The 17,765-nt window shown below is 31.2% G+C and overlaps 1 protein-coding gene and 1 long non-coding RNA gene across 2 annotated transcripts; one reads left to right on the top strand and one right to left on the bottom strand.

The window, feature by feature from the left end:
* The first annotated feature begins 4,524 nt into the window (after positions 1-4,524).
* Positions 4,525-5,892, top strand: LOC107957755 (uncharacterized). Its single transcript, XR_001700531.2, has 2 exons — positions 4,525-5,074; positions 5,482-5,892. It is a non-coding gene; the product is annotated as an uncharacterized lncRNA (long non-coding RNA).
* An 8,354-nt stretch (positions 5,893-14,246) lies between these two features.
* On the bottom strand, positions 14,247-15,753 carry LOC107957754 (transcription factor MYB93). The gene is made up of 3 exons (XM_016893324.2): positions 15,515-15,753; positions 15,303-15,432; positions 14,247-15,204 (listed from the first exon to the last, which is right to left on the bottom strand). Exons 1-3 carry the CDS (start codon positions 15,645-15,647, stop codon positions 14,445-14,447), a joined length of 1,023 nt encoding a protein of 340 aa, XP_016748813.1. The 5' UTR covers positions 15,648-15,753; the 3' UTR covers positions 14,247-14,444.
* Positions 15,754-17,765: the final 2,012 nt, after the last annotated feature.

Raw genomic sequence — 17,765 nt, forward strand, 5'->3', positions numbered from 1 at the left:
TTGTTATTTATATCTGTGTAATTTCAAGATGTTCATTTCTCTGGATTTCAACAATAGTAGTTTTCACTCACTTGGGCTTCTTCCATATATTTGTCCAAAGGGCTGTATTTAGAATTACAAATACAAAACTTATTGCATCTGATTCTGAGGTATATTTATCATCTTTGAGATGGCAATGGAACTGTGGCAAGGGGACAGCCAGCACGGGGAAGACTGCTTGAATTTGGCCTTTTCTCTTCAAGTGGGCCATTCCCTTCAATTGTTCTATGACTTCTATCATAAAAGCTCAGATTCCATTTATGTGTCACTGTTAAAAGTGATTTATGATGGTGATTATTTGTGTCTCCCTCTCTTTTATTAATGTTAATGTATTTGTTTCCCTCTCACATAATCATTCTTTTCCTTAAATTTTGAAAGGAAAATTTGGATTAGTGGTAGTAATTTCTCTGAACGAAGAGGTTTAATGGAGGTGAGGAGGCATGAAGATGTGTTTTTTTTAAAAAAGGTATGTGCTTCTTTTGCCTCGATTTCTCTTCAAATTATAAAATTATTATATTTAACTTTTAAAATAATAAAAATGTAATAATATATTATAAAAGAAATTTTAAAATATTTAATTGAAATATTTATAAATTATTCTTCCATGTTTGTATTTCAAATGCACGTTAAAATTATTAAAAATAATTAATAAATATCAAATAAGATAAACAAATTGGAGCTATTATGAATGTGTTCAACATCATAAAAGTAGAATGATGTTCAAATTTTAATATCCACGATTGAACGAAACGAGAATCAAGTACAACATGTAAACAACAAAGCCTGATGAATTTTACAACATCAATTCCATTTCACTTCATTACTGCCCCTCAGCCCAATTCCAATTTTTAAGTTCAGGTGAGGGCTCCAATGGAGTGTTTTAATGAGGCACTTGCTGAGGTGAGTCTAGTGGATATTATGACTTGGTGATCTCGAGCAATATTGTTAGAAGAGAGACTTGACAAGTTTGTGATTAATATTTACTGGTTGAGGTTTTACTACAAGTTAGTAATAGTTTTGTTGGAAAAATTCGATTTAAAAAAAATAATTTTATTGCACATCAAAAATTAATTTTTTTCTTAAAATCAAATAGTTGTTTTATTTATAGTAATAAATCTTTTATTAAATTAGTATTTACGTTTTGGAATAAGTAAACTTAGTCATTTTTCTGTTTTCTACCAATACGATCTTTTTCATTATTCTCGAACCTTCGACTTACTTAGAGTGTGGACTCTAAATTCTTGGATCGACAACACAATGAAAACTTATTAATATTCTAATGGGAAAAATTAATTTCTCTCTATGAGCTAGAAACCATAGTTGAATTCTCTTAAAAAATGGAACTTATTAGTAAAATAAATGTCACTATAAAATGACAAAATGGCGACACTTATTGCGGTATTTTTGGTTTAGCTCATAGTCTCCAATTATATAGAAATGTTATAAAAATTAGAGAAAATAGTGTTTTAGACACAATGGAAGTTTAATTTTTTTTTCTTTAAATCGAGCCTTGTGATATTTATAGTAATAAATCTTTAACAAAAATTATACTTATGTTTTGAACGAAAGCTGTAATACCCCACACCAACCTAATCGCCTGATCAGTGACATGTGATGTTACATTTGTCATTGAAGCAACTACTATTTATTCCAATATTTAATAATGAGTCATACTAGCAAATTCGTTTCAATATTTAATAAAACACAATATATATTTAGATCTGAGTGATAAACAAGCTTATGAAAGCTCTTATACTAATCCAATAATGATTGAGGGATTTCAATGTAACATAGTCAAAATAAGGATGTATTGTCGCAACACCAAAGTATGATGTTGCAACCCCGAAAGTAGGAGCCTGATGTCGTGACATCATATAGAGTGCGTCATGACCTTAAACATAGAATCTTGACATTATGACTACAACAGGGGAACTTTGCAACCTTAAAGGCAGGGTGAACTCAATATTGTAACCTTAACAAGGGAGAATCACGACAACGGGGACAAAAACTCAATGTCTCGACACCAATAGGTGTGTGTCACGACCTTGAGTGCAGTTTCCCCAAATTTCTACTTCATTTAATCCAACCTGCCAAGCACCAAATACCAATCGGTCAAAGTAAAATCTCATACACTAATCTTATAGCATGTCAACTATACCCAACTCTGCCCGAGACAGTTAATATTACAACCAATGTTTTAATATATATATTCATGATCACATATCATAGTCTCATATAATACCAATTATATCAAGCTTAATTCAATTTAGTCCATATCAATTCATATATACATAGCATCACATAATTCACAATTTACCAATCATGCAATACTCACCAAATTCATGATACAAGTAGAGATATTACCTTAAAGAAGCTAGTTTGTAACAAGCCACTTGAATATTGGTATATGTATTGAATTTAAATCATGGAAGCAGAAATTGTTATTGTTACTCGTTTATGACTCTCGTCTTTCCTTTCTCTTGAGACAGTCTGACATTATATTTAGCTACATTCAATAATTCAATTATAAAAAAGACATTAGTTTCCACTCATTCACATAAAAACATATAATGAAGCATGTCGAAACCATCTTTCAAATTTGATATTTTTAAAAAAAATGGGAATCGATTTTTTGAAAAACGAAAATGCAGAGTCGCCACAAATCCTTTTTGTTTAGGTGTGATCGGATCACCAAAGAATTTGGTTATTTTAATAAAATATTTCTTTTTACTAAAACAACGATTTTGGTCTATGTAAATATGAGAAAACGGGTTCAGGAGTCGATTACGTATGAGGAAGGATTAGCACCCTCATTACGCCCAAAATTGGTACCAAATCGATTAGATATTGTCCTTATGTCTAAAATTTAAAAATGTTTTTGAAATGTGGTTCCTTCTAATAACATTTGAATAGCCTGAGTTGGTCATCAAAATTCTCTTGTTTCAGAGGAATATAGCATCACATCCAGCACGATAGGACACAATCCTTTATGCCCTCGAAAACGTGATAAATTTCGACTTCCAAAAGTTTATATGTTGTAAATTACAAAAGGATGCCCAATTATTTAGTTCAACGAAAAACCGAAACCCAGCACGGTAGGGCACGATTCCTCGAATTTCCAAACATTGAACATTACCTTGATTTAGAAAACACGAGTGAAATTTCAAAGGAATATTTGATTATTTTGAACAAACGGGAAATCGAAACCTAGCATGATAGGGCACTATTCCCCGAATTGCCAAACATCAAACATCACCTTCGTTTTGAAAAATCTTTAGAGACATGAGTGAAATTTCGAAGGAATATTCGATTATTTTGAACAAACGGGAAATTGCAACTCAGCACGATAGGGTACGATTTCCCGAATTGCCAAACATCGAACATTGCCTTCGTTTTTAAAGAATTTTTAAATGAATAGTTATAAAACTGGCTTAAAACGCATTAATTTGACTTGAAATAAAACGAAATTAATCTTAAAGATTTGAATATCATAAAACCACATTTCGTAAACCAAATGGAAAACAATGATATGGAGTAAAACACATATGCATAAAATACGACAATGGATGAATGAAGATAATATAATTTATTTAATCCACTAACAAACAATTAAATGTAATTAATCTAAAAATTATAACTCAATGTTCAAGCATGCATGGAGAACAATTGACATAACACACATGAAATAATATAAACAAAAAAACAATTAACCCATGAGATACCAAACAACATAAAATTAATATGATATGAAACAACTTCTAAGGAATGATGGATTGATGAGCAGACAACACGTGTTAGAATTCAAGATAATTTATAAAAATTAAGGATATATAAATAATTTTTAAAATAGATACTACAAAATGAAGGCATTTGAATAAAATAATATGCAAAATGATTTGGAAAAGTACATTTCTCACAATTGACAATATGTACGAATAAAGATAAGTTCAAATAATGAATGGAATATATATATAAAAAAATATGCTAAGGTATATGATAGCGTATAATTTTAGGAGGTAAGTTATATACACAATAGATTTAAAAAAAACATATATATATAAGTAATAAAAAAAAAACTAAATGGAAAAAGGAATTCGGCATGTATATAGGATCAAGCTAATTTTACCATGAATAATATATGTTCATGTAGATATAAAACATTGGAATGAAATATCACATAGAATGCTGAAATAATATATTAAAGGATTTAAAGATGAATTTACAAGAATAAAATAGAATTATTACAATAGCTTAACACATATACACGTATATAAAAATGTTAGAAACTTTAAAATAATAAACATCACTAGTCAAAAACTCAATTAAAATAAAACATGTACAAATTTATAAAATACTTAAACGAAATATTGTACTAGATGTTAAAATAACATAACATAGAACTTTAAAATAATAAAAATTTTTAAAAGGAAAGGGGGTAGAATTATCAGAGTAATTTCAACACAAAAAAAAATGTTTTAAAAAAATTTCTTAAAAACAATGCATTATAAGTATAGAGAACTCAATTAAAACTAAATCTTAAATAATGGGGACAATTTATAAATAAAATAAATCATTGAAATTAAAGCAGGGACCAATGCGCAACGCGTGCGAACGCTCAGGGTCCAAAACTGGAAATACGCCAGGTCTCAAAACGCAGCACTTGAGCGTGGACTAAAGTGCAAACATACTCAAACCTTAGGAAGAATCTAAAAAATAAATAAAACAAAATCAGGAGCCAATCAAAAGTGGGAGCGAATAGGAGGGATTATCCGCGCAAAATGCCCATCTGGAACGAAAGACCTCGGATCCAACCTTCGGATCGGGTCAATGCACGGATCCACCCCCTTTAAACGGCGCCGTTTTATAAAACTGATATTAAAATCCCCCATTTCCATTTATTTTCTTCCCGAAAATGCAGATGAAGGAAAAGAACCCCTGCTCTATTAGGGTTTGCCCATTATGCGGCCACTAAACCACCATCGACTTGATGGCTAATGGCGCGGATGACGGCCAGATCTGGTACACGCCCACGAAGGTAAGCTTTTTCCTTTTCTTTTTCTTTTAAAAAAAAAGACTCAAGTCATGCATTATTCCTTTTAACAACGAAGCATAAATTCAAAAGCATCAAGCATTCGATCCTCGCCCGAACCTCTATATTTTCGAGACGTTTTGGGCTTTCATCGGTGTCGATTCACATATTAAAAGGAGATCGAGCCAATGAAGAGGAGAAATAAACCGAAAGAGAAAGAACAAAGAAGCTTGAAATCACTTTTACTATTTTGATTTCTTTTTTCTATTCTCTGTGCGTATGTGTGTGTAAAAAAAAAGGAGAATACATTTCTTTTGGCTTTATAGCCGAAATCTCGAAAAATCAAAATAAAAAATATAGTTTCTCTTTTTCGTATTTGCTGTTGTGGTTTGTTTGTTTCTTCGCAGGTACAGAGTGTACTTGGCGCGAGTACGGAGGTTGTGCTGGTGTACGGAGGCGCGAGCGTGGCTGCTGGAGGGTACTGAGGCTGAGGCTGAGGCTACTGCGGGTTGGGGTTTGGCTGCTAGGGTTTTTGAAACCTTGACATTTTGGGCTTTTCGGGTCTGTTCTTGCAGTTGGACCACGAGTTTTTGTAATTGGATTGTGAACTGGACTGTTATGATTTGAATTTTTGGTATTGTATTTGGGTTAGATTTAATTTAGATTTGGGCTTCTAATGGGTATCAGGTCTGGGTTTATTTGGGCTATTGTAATAGTTTTGGACTTTGGACTATTAATTGGGTTTAATTTTTATTTATTTTGTATTTTGGTGGACCCGGGCAAATTGGTCCGTTTACAGTGAAGCATATTTTGCATTTTATTCATTTTAGCCCTTATATTCGAATACTCATATTTTTCGATATTTAGCATTGGATCAAAATTTGATTTCATATCCTTTCATTAGGGACCTTGTACTTTTAATCTATAGCATAATTTCTTAACAACGTTCAATTTAGTCTCTAATGTCACAAAACTAACTATTATGCTTAAATTAATTTTTAGCTTAATCCTTAACATAATCCAAGCTTACTAACTAGCAATCTTTTCAAATTCAAGCTTAAATTCATAAATTACACTTTAATGGCAACTTGCCAAACATCTAATAATTGAAGAAGTTAACACATAAGTAAGCTAAACCAAGCTCTTATAATTCAAATTCTATAAAAAATTTAAGGAAATAGCTTGATTACCTTGGTTGAGTTTAGATCAAAATGGAAAATAAAACAAAGAAATTTTTCTTTCTTCTTCTTAGATTGGGACGACCAACACACTAAAGAAGATGATAACTTCATATTTCTTTCCACTTACTTATTATTTATATTATGATTAAAACCTTAATTAATTTAATTAATCATCATTAGTAATTTAATGTTAATATGTTAGTTTTAATTAATCAAGTCAATTAAGATAAATGGATGTAAACATACACTTCTACTAACTCAGTTTACTGGATCGAGTTCTGAAATCGTATTTTTCGACACTGCCTAAATCAAGTTATTACAAAAGCGGTCTAGGTTGTTTCTTGAGTTTTAACTGATCAATCTTTTCTACTATCTTTGAACCCCGAATTATTTGAAGTGTGGGCTCAAACAAATTGAATTAGCACACATAATGAAAACTTTACATAACTTTTAGTAGAAAATTTAATTCTCTTTACAAACAAGAAACTATGAATATTTTCCCGAAAAATATATTTTATTCTTTAAAATAAATTGTCACTATTTTTCGACAGAATATCAGTGCTCAAAAGTTGTGTTTGTAGGTTAACTCGTAGTTCTTATTTATAGAAAAACGGAGCAAGAGTTTTATTCGAATAAGGTCTAATTAAATAATAACATTTAATATTTTAATAGAATACAGAGGGGTTGTAACACCTCTCGCACGGCTTGATCATCGGTCCGAGCTATAGAATGCTACATTTGTTGCCGAAGCAACTATAGTCAATTTTGTAGTATACAAACAATCACACATGTAATTAAAAGTTAATCACTTTCAAATTATGTTAAACAATCATATTCGGGTCTTATATAAGCTTATGAAAGTTCTTTTGTCAACCCTAGCACGATTGCATGTGTGAATGTTTGTATACTGCAAAATTGACTGTAGTTGCTCCAGCAACGAATGTAACATCCTATAGCTCAGACACGACGATCAGGTCGAACAAGGGGTGTTACAGGGGTCGCGACATAGCTTTATTAGGATTAGGGTTTGTTGCCCCTCACACATGTGATTAGGCTTTTGGGCTCGTCTCATGTATTGAGTACAATTATATGTGTTATTCGGACTTTTATCCAATACCTATAAGTTATCCAACCCGATAACTATTTTCTATTACCCAAAATATTAATTAATTAATTAACTTAATTAAATTAATTTCTCAATTAAATTATTGTCTCAACCCAAATTTAATTCTATTAAACTCATAAAAACTTCACTGCATTAGAATCCATGAGGAAAGTAATTTAATTGCATTATTCAACAAAAGTGTGATGTTTGAATTAATTTATTTGTCACTTCAAATTTCAATTATTTAATTAAAATCAATTAAATAATAATTCAAAGAAACTAAATTAATTTTTAAGTCATCTTTTGTGCTTAACGAGAAAACGTATTCACTGTGAATAGTGATACATGCGATCTATTTATCTTACTTATCGCTTTCATTCATTCCACAACTTATCATTTTTACATGCAATTCATTTTGGGTCATCTCGAGCTGGCGGAGGGACCAATGAGATATATATAATTAGGATTTAAATAATTTTCAATTAAGTTTCAGCTCTTTGCCTATTAATTACAACTTATTTAATTATGGAGTCATTCCACTATAGTACCATGATATTATCATAAGTGTGTTACCCTTATTATATACTATTACAGAGGTTACTTTTTTAATTATCCATCCAATGCCATTGTCATAAGTGTGTTACCCTCATAGGATATCCTTAATCTTTTTGGAATAAAATTCGTTCTCCCAATATGATTCTATTTTATCTCATAGTTTTGATTATATCTTTTGATATGAAAAAACCTTTTACTAACACATAATAATTAAATCATTTATCATAAATGACACATAGTCATGTTCTTTTTTCATCAATCAAATAATGCCAATGAAAGTGTATCATTTATTCTTTATTGGGCTATAAATTTCATTATTGTGAAATGATGCTACATCATACAAAAATCGTATACCTAATACATCAATTTTCGATTTCTTATCAACCCAAATAATTACATCATGTATCTATCTTCACGGAGTGGACTTACTCCAATACCCAACAAGCCGATGCCGTTTAAAGGCTCTGGAATTACAGTTGTCGGGGTCCCCAACGAGCTTTACAGTGGCAATTGCGGTTTAATTGGACCCGCTCTAAGGATTGGCTCTTTTCCTATATTGGATTTGTTGAGCGTGAGTTTAACAAGCCTGACTATGTTATTTCCTCCTATCACTCTTCTCCCTCCAATGTTGCGAGTGGCGACAGTGGCTAAAATTACGGCGGCTTAGGATTAGATTGGGCATTGATTGCCTTTATGCTCATTGTTTTATTTTATTTTCTAACTTTTGGTCCTCTATGGTTTTACTCTTTATAAGCTAAGGAACTTGTTCATTTTCTAAAAAAAAAAAAGCAAAAAAACTAAATACCTTGTAGTAATATTTATATTTTATTCATTATTTCAAAACTTAAATATTATTCAACATAACATTTTCTTTATAAAATTTAACTAACACTCTTATTTCACATAAATAAAAAAAAGAGGATCGTTTTTAGTGATCTTGAACTAAATATAAATAAAAGTTGGTATGATGCTCTTTCATGGACACATGGCACATGGCACATGCATTAATTCCTAGGGACATATTGCACATGCATTAATTTCGAAGGGACATATCTATTCATCAAATAACTTTTTTATTTGTTTCGCAGGCCGTTTTTATCAGGACTCCTCTCCTTTTGCATTCATCAGCCTAAATTTTATTAGGAATCAAATGTATGGCATATTTTTATTTATATAAATATTCACTTATAATAAAAAATATTTGTAACTCATTTTATAATTTATTGACCAACACGAATAAGTTTTCAATACATCAAAGATATTTTCTTTACGAGAAGAAAGATTTAAAAGAATAAAGCACTAAACCAAACCATCCAACTTAAATTGTACAATTTTTTGATATTGCATGTGAAATTTTTCTATATAATTCGTTCTCGAATAAAATTATTCTTTAATTTATATTATTTATTGTAAAGGAATTCATCCAAATGAATTTTTTTAACATAAAAAAAATATTTTTTATTTTATTTGTTACCTATTCAAAATGAATATTAAAAGTATTTGATTTTTAGGTGTATTAATTAAGGTGTCAAAGGTAGACCAAAATACAGAGGTGGTACTAAAAGATAGGTACATGGGTCTTTTTTGGAGGAGGAAAATGCATGCACCAATGTCATATGTACAAAATAAGGGAGTGAGATAAAAAACTACTGTTTCAATCTTATAGCTGTCAATGCCATTCGGCCACGGTGGTCACTAAATGGCCCCCTTTCTCAACCACCTCCGGTCCACCTCAACCTCCTTTCTCTCTCTATGTTATTTAAAAGGTAAAAAAATCTATAGTTGTATATCTTTGCATAAAAATGTGCAAATTTAATGGAACGAGTGCATGAATGATTAAGATATTCTTAATGTAAATGTAAAATTCTAACAGTAAAAACTTGTAGTTTTGATATTTCTTCCATCGTAAAGAAAAAATTTTCCTGTTTCTATTCTGACTGCTAAAATGGGTTGGACCTATGGGAGTTGGCATATGGGTAAAGCCAATTCTCTATTTGGCCTTAAGACCGAGTACTACTAACATTATTAGCAAGGCTACCCGTACTGCATGAGAGATTGTGATTTTTCTTAGGGGTGGGGGGTTGAGATCCAAATTTAAGTTCGTTATTGAATCAATTTAAATTATTATTTAAATGAAAAATTGTTAATACACAATATCAACAGAAGTGAAAAAGGAGAGGGTAGTGATGAGAAGGGCCAATTCACCCATTCTAAGGTCAAGAGCCAAATAAGTAAAGAGACTCGATGAATTCTTAGTTTATTAGAATTTTTGGAGAGAAGCCCTCTGCGATGTTGATACTTTTGGGCATTTATGGAAGAGTGAGAGTTAATATCAAATTATTCTTCTCAATGGGCTCTAGGTGGCCCAATGAAGGGCCCATTTGGGTCCAAGTTAAAGTAGGGGTATAACAATAGTCTCCCCCAGTTTAAAGGTAGGTTATAAAGTGATCACCCCGCATTGCAAATAAAATAACGAGACAGAGGGTACAATAATAGGCTTGATGACACGGGAATATATGATGTCTTGTAGGGCTATGAAATTCATGCACACCCTTTTTAATAATGTGTTTGCGAATGATATTACTATTTATAGTCGACTTGTATAAATTTTGCTTTGTGATTTAGCTGGTGGTATGTCTATTGGCTCGACAATCCAAAGACATATAACTGTAATACTCCTTGTTTGACCCGATTGCCGGGTTCAAGCTATAGGATGCTGCATTCGTTGCCAGAGCAACTATACATTGTAAATAAATCATTCAAATATTCAATCATATCATAAACACGTTCACATTATGATATACCATTAAATTTGAGCTTTAATAGAGCTTACGAAAGCTCTTTTGTTGACTCGAGTATGAAATATGATCAAATTGTAAAGTTTTAGAAATTCAAGATCGACATCGTGACATCACCTCCTCCACATCATGACGTCACCCGTCATGACGTCGCCAAACAATTCGTCATGTCGTGACCTCAAGCCACCCGTGTCACAACGTGACTCACTGTCGACCATTGTTGTGACAAAGGATGTGGCTTGTTAAGATGTGACCTTTATATTTGATAAAAAAATAAATCATTTGGTACATATTTCAAAACTCTCAACTAAACCTATTAAAGACCATTCCATTTGATAAAAATGTTGTTTGTCGGGACGAAGAATGTTGTTTCGATTATTGATTTGATCGTACTTTGTAATAATTAATTATGATAAAATATACGAACCATTAATATTATAATTATAATTTCAAAAACATATAATTAATATAAATGTTTTTAATATTTTAATCAATAACACAAAATTTGAAGTTAGATTGGAAGGCAATAAAAATAAATTTTATTCTTGAGTCCGGCACTGAATAATATGTAACCGTATATGAGGAATGATGATAAAGTGTAAAGCAGGACAGCAGCTAATTTGCAGCTTCGATAGTATTAAACAGCAACACATTAAATCACAAAAGAGGAGGCGTTAATTTGTTGGTGTGGCTGTAATTAATAAGTAAATTGCTATTGCTTACGGAAGTGGAGAAATTAATGAAATTATTTTAACATATGTTTATAAAAAAAAGAGAGAGAGTTAAGCATTTATCACTAAATTGGAAAGTCGTCATTGAAGATGTAAAGGTTTCATCTTTCAATAAGAAAAAACAATAAATTTTTTATATAATTTCTCCATTCCTATTTTTATCAATCCTGTAAACAGAAGAAAAGAGACATTTAAATGCCCTCATCTGTTATAATCTCTTTATTTTTAAAGTAGAGCTCTTTCATATTTTGATGATGATTTTTTTTAGACAAAAAAATTAGAACTAATTATAAAATTATTTTAGTGTCATTACACATGATTTAAACATCTAATTGTACTTTTTGTATCTATTATCGTTGTCGGATTTAGACCATAAGGGAAAGCTCTCATCATCCTAGCTAATGTATGCGCAACTACATTAGCTTATCTAAGAGTCTGTTGTACTCTTAGGACCAGATCCTTGTTCAAGTGCCCACATGACTTATTTAAAATGGCTTCCACAGCTTGAGTGCAATCCATTTTGATAATAATATTAGCCCAATCAGTATCCCAATCCATCGTAAATCGTCCAAAACTCCACTTACTTTACGCTACATATGCTAATATTTCGAGTATTTTTACAAGTAAATTAAGAAACAATAAATATTCTTAATTAATATTTCAAAAATTATTAATATTTGACACATTATCCATTAAAAATTTTAATTAGCACATATCATTTTTTAGTTCTTTACCTTTTACTCTATCTTAAATTGGAAAAATTTAATTGATGTTGTACCAAATAATTTTCTTTAAAAGATTAAACTAATAATAGTATATATCTTAATAATACATAAGAAAAATGTTATCGGTATGTGATTAAATATCTCAGTGGTTAAAAGAAAACATGGGCAATCTTTAAAATAAATTTTAATTTTAATTTTTCATTTAAAGATGATAAAAGAATTAAATTATATATTTTTAATTTAAATATTTTATAAAATAAATTGAAAGGTGTATGAGTCGATCAATGATTTTGAATTAATATGAATGATTTTTAGATATTAATGTAAAATTTTAGATGTTTTGCAACAAAAAGAGGGAAAAAATTGCAAATAAAACCTTGATTAAAATGGATATTCTTGATTTAAATTTTATCATGTATAAATACAATTGAAATTTAATATTGTTTAAGCTTGAATATATTATAATTTTTAGAAGAATTATATATTATATATTAGTTATAATTATTGCAGTCCTACATATGACCTTATATACATATATATATTCATATATTATAGTCCACATCCTATAGGGAGTGGTGGGTATATTATGGCTTTGAACAGATGATAAACATCATTTAATCTCTGAAGCAAAAGTTTGAGTATGTTGATGGAGTGAGATATAACCGTACTACTTAGGAATAAAGAAAGGGGATTATTTAATTATAATATGCATTTTGCATGCAGGAAGGGAGGATATAGTTTTCATTTCTATAGAGTAGTTAGAGAAGTTTGATTTCTTTTCTAGCAAGGGATTGACTGTGTCCCTCCCTTCAACTAAACCAATCCAATAACTTCACAAAGTCTTGCTAATTAAAAGCTAATATCTCACACTTGTCATGTCTCTATCCATTCCAATGGAGTGCTCCTCCTCCACCTTTTCTTTTGAGGGTAACGAAAATATGGATTAAAGATATATTAAAACTCAAAATTTAAGTCTACTGAATCACAAGGAAAATGATTACATGAATCTGGAATTCATAAAAAGCAATTACATATATAGTATGTGCTCTTGATTAAGTTTACTATTTGTGAAAGTCAATACCGAAAAAGGAGGAGGATAAAAACACAATCTGGGTTAGGTTTCTTTTCTTCTCATCCTTCATATATTGTCCATATTTAAAAGAGAGCAAAATATTATCACCACCTAATCCTACCTCCAAACATTAAATATACTATTCAAAGTTTCTTATGTCACTGCAATTAATTATATATAGAAAGTATGTCAAATGAAATCTTCGGAAATGCATGATTAATTATAATTTAAGAATTGGAAATGATTTTATTTAATTATTTATTTCTGGTTTTAGTCCATGAGAAGGAGACGGTCGTAGATATATAGTTGGTGGTGAAAATAATCCATAGATGGCTACGAGTGGCAACGTCAAGAAAGGGATGCTTTATTTTCTTGCAAATAATGCAATCATATGGCGTTATATGATTAGTACATCATAGTGGTAGGTGTGTCGACTGAAGGCTAGGCTAAGTATGCTAATTAATTGTATAGGACTTAATTTTATAACTAAGTGATTACACTTGCCCTCTTTTAATTACTACTCTCGGACTATTCCTGTGCTAACTCTAATAATCAATCAAGATCTAAAACCAGGGATTCCTTGCTCATTCAAAATTTACATAGTGCAGCTAAGGATTACTAAGAAACTGTTATGACTTATGAGAAAAGGCTCAAAATTTTATGCAAGTTACTGGTCTTTGAAAGTGTTGTGTATTGACATAAACACTTTAAAGTTTACAATGATTCCTCAAGAGAAACTATGTATCTTAGTAGTACTTAAATTTATCAGAAATATTTGCAAATTAATATCTCTCCTATCATGTGTTTTAGAATTTTTTTCCTTTTCGATAATGCGTGTATATGTGTGTATTATATAAACAACCATATATAGCAACTATAAAAGGTGGTATATTGATTTTCTAAGCTAAATTTACCTATGGCAATAGAGCCATAGAGCTAGAAATGAATTGGTGTTCATGGACAAGAATCACAACCTGAAATCAATCATTAAAACAAAAAGGTGTTTATAGTAGGATGAAAATGTTTGAACAAAATTATTATCTCAAAATTATGCATACACATATAAGCTGTATATATAAATAAATATACATAGATGTTTGGGGGTGATACAGGGTAATCATGCATGCATGTAAAGCACGAGATGGATGCCATAGCTATCTACAGTAACAGAAAATTAACAATGGGAAATACAAACTCCAACAATACTGTCTAAGAAATCTCATGCATGATGGAGTCGTCGAAATAGAGTTCAGGCCAGTAAGGAGAGGCGGCGCCATTATTGTTGCTAGAATTACTGCTCACATCTCCTGGATTGCTTAGTGATGTCTCGGTGGCTGTTGGAGGAATGGTAGGGGATGGAAGAAGCCATGACGATGAGTTATCGGTTTGGTTATCTCCCTGGCTGAGCATTGTAAAGCTGGAACAGTTCCCCATCTCAGTGTTTTCATTATTCAACGATGTTTGGAAACTGAAAGGGACTTGTGGGTCTAGTAAGTGAGGTAACAGGGTGGGATGGTGGAGTTGTTGAGAAGAAGCATTTCCCACAGAAAATTGGGATGAATTTGGAATAACTTGGTTTTCTTTGACATGAGCTGGAACTGGTGAACTTAATAAGTTGAGAGCTTCCATGTCTGCAATGCCATTTGGTGAAGATAACGAGTCGTCGTTGGTCGTCGTTGAAGCAGCAGAATGGAGGAGTAATTGCATGTATTGAAGCTTAGCCAAGTGAGCAGCTTCTGCCTGTAATATTAAAGCTTGGTCATCGAATAGATGAGGACTGTTTTCCAGGAGCTCTTTAAGGTTAGCAAGGGCTATGAGCTGAGGCAAGCTAGCAAAGATGTCAGTTCTGGGTTGATGGGTCATTGGATCAATGCCCATTTGAATCAGCTTTTTCTTTAAATGGGTATTCCAGAAGTTCTTGATTTCGTTATCAGTGCGCCCTGGCAGATGTGTTGCAATGGCTGACCACCTTAAAAACGTAGAAAAAGAAAAAGAAGTGGTTTTTAATTCTTTAAGTTATGGAGTAAAATCAATCAATAAATAAAAATTGATTTGCAGTAAAATTACTTGTTTCCGAGTACGGAGTGCAAATGCAGGATTGTTTGTTCTTCATCTTGAGAAAATTTGCCCCTCTTGATATCAGGCCTCAAGTAATTCGTCCACCTTAGCCTACAGCTTTTGCCACATCTGTTCAGACCTGAAACCATGAAAATTGTTGCTGTTTTTAACTTAATAAAAAGGAAGATGAAGATGGGAATAAAGTTGGAAATAAATGAAACCTGCAAGCCTAGGGAGAGCTCTCCAACTGCCATGGCCATGTCGTTTAATGTAGTGAACCAGCTTTTGGTCTTCTTCGGGAGTCCAAGGTCCTTTCTTGAGGCCATTCTCGTCACAGCATGCAGATCTCCCCATTAATGTTAATTGCTTCGCCTTCCTCACCACCAAAACTCTACTCACCCATGCTTTTATTTATACACACTCTTCCCTCACCTCCTTATTTGTCAATTAGCTACTTAGTATTTAACAAAATGTTTATTTTTTATATTCAAAGTTAGGAAAGTGAAGGGTTTTACTTTTACCATACCTTGAACTTGGATAACATTATTTATTCAATTTGTATTTCATATATTATTATTGTTTAAATCTATATAAAGTTAGTCAATCTCACGATCATCTATATTATAATTAAACTTTAAAATTACTTTTTCTTGAAAAAAAAGCTTTGAAAATACTCTACCATCAAACTAATTTAAAAGCTAAGTACGAATTATTATGTTTTTTAATAAATTATATTACATAATTTCTTATCGCTGTGTATAGAGATCTTCCAACTCCAAATAAAATAAAGAATAGATTTAGATTATAACATTGGTAATATGATATTAAATGAAGGAATAATAGGGGAAAAATAGAGAGTTATTTGGATGAAAATTCTAAATCAAGCACGTTGCATTTTTAAAGGGATAATATTGGTTCAAACTTTAAAAATGATATTGTTGGGAGAAACTTAAATGTGGATTATAAAACGGACATGCAAAGTGCCAAATTTTTTCAATATTATTAAATATTTATTTAATTACTTTCATGCTGTCGATATACCAATGATGCATCAAATAAACACGACTAGCGTGACTCAAACTCAAATCACATCTGAAGTAGTGAACACCCTTAACCATCAGGCCATTACATGGGATTCCAAATCTAACAATTTATATTAGCTAATTTATTATATATAAATTTTCGAACTATTAATTTACAATGTTATCCAATTAGAGTAATTTCTTGATTTTTCGAAAGTAAACAAAATTATAAAGGAGGAAATTTAATTTTTAAATTGTCATAAAATAAAGAGATTAAAATTGATAATTGACATTATTTCAAGCAAAAGTATCCTATATACCATTTGTGGAGTTTTTTACACTTGGTGTAAAAAATTTTTAAAATTAAACATATAAATATGAGCTTGTAATAATTACCTTCCTTCCATTAAAGCATTCATCAACTTTGTTGAAGGGAAAAAAAAGGATTTATTCATTTATTTTGAAATGATTCTAACATTATTACGATATGAAACTCAAAAATATATTCATAACATTAAATAATTTTGTTTTGGCATGCTTTAAAACTCGAAAACAAATTTAAACTTGCATATAGTTAGGTATTAGTTATTGCAGAGAAATTTTAATCATCCATTAATTTCATTAATAAGCTCTTTCTAATTTGTCAATGTCAATTGCCGACAGCCAAAAAGTGAGAGAGAGACCATCTTTTTTTTTTCTTTTTGGCCATAGCTTTGTCATTTCTTTCTACACAAATCTTACACGGTAAAACATAAACCCCTAGGACTATACTATATTTGCTTTCCCTAGTTATATATTTTAAAAAAAATAAACCACCCCAAATCTCCCGTTTTCTATATTTCTCCATCAAATTAGTTAGTAAACGTTGAGACTTTTCATGCACAAACAAATGAATAAGATAATACAAAATTGGGTCCTTCAACCAAGGTTCCTTGTCGGGTATTATTTTTGAATTGAATAAATAAAGCTGCCATGCTTTAAAACTTTCATCTGTTTTTCTTTCAACTTTTAATATATAAATCAACGTTTAAGTTTTCAAGTGTCAGCTAAACAAACTGATTTGCTTGCTTCACCAGGTTTCCAACCAATGCATCTAAAACCCTGACGGCTGACGGGCTGACGGCCCATGTCCCTAACATAGCCACGTCCCACGTACATCCCATATATCATGCAAAAGATCTGCAGATCCTACTTTCTTTTATGTTTTTGTTGGCCTCCCTGTAACCCACGACATTTCATTAAAAAACACACCTAGATTGATGGATGGCTTATGGATGAAGCTTGTCTCCATGAATTGAGAAAATATTGGAAACCCGTTTTATTAAACAAAGTGATTTTAAGTCCCCTAATGGATAACCTAATTCAGGACTGTGGGATATTGCTTGAAGAAACAGCAAGACATGAGTTCTACAGGTAATTACCCCCCCCCCAAATTTTCTCATCATCTTTT

Source organism: Gossypium hirsutum, chromosome A05 (assembly GCF_007990345.1).
Source record: "Gossypium hirsutum isolate 1008001.06 chromosome A05, Gossypium_hirsutum_v2.1, whole genome shotgun sequence".
NCBI lineage: Eukaryota > Viridiplantae > Streptophyta > Magnoliopsida > Malvales > Malvaceae > Gossypium > Gossypium hirsutum.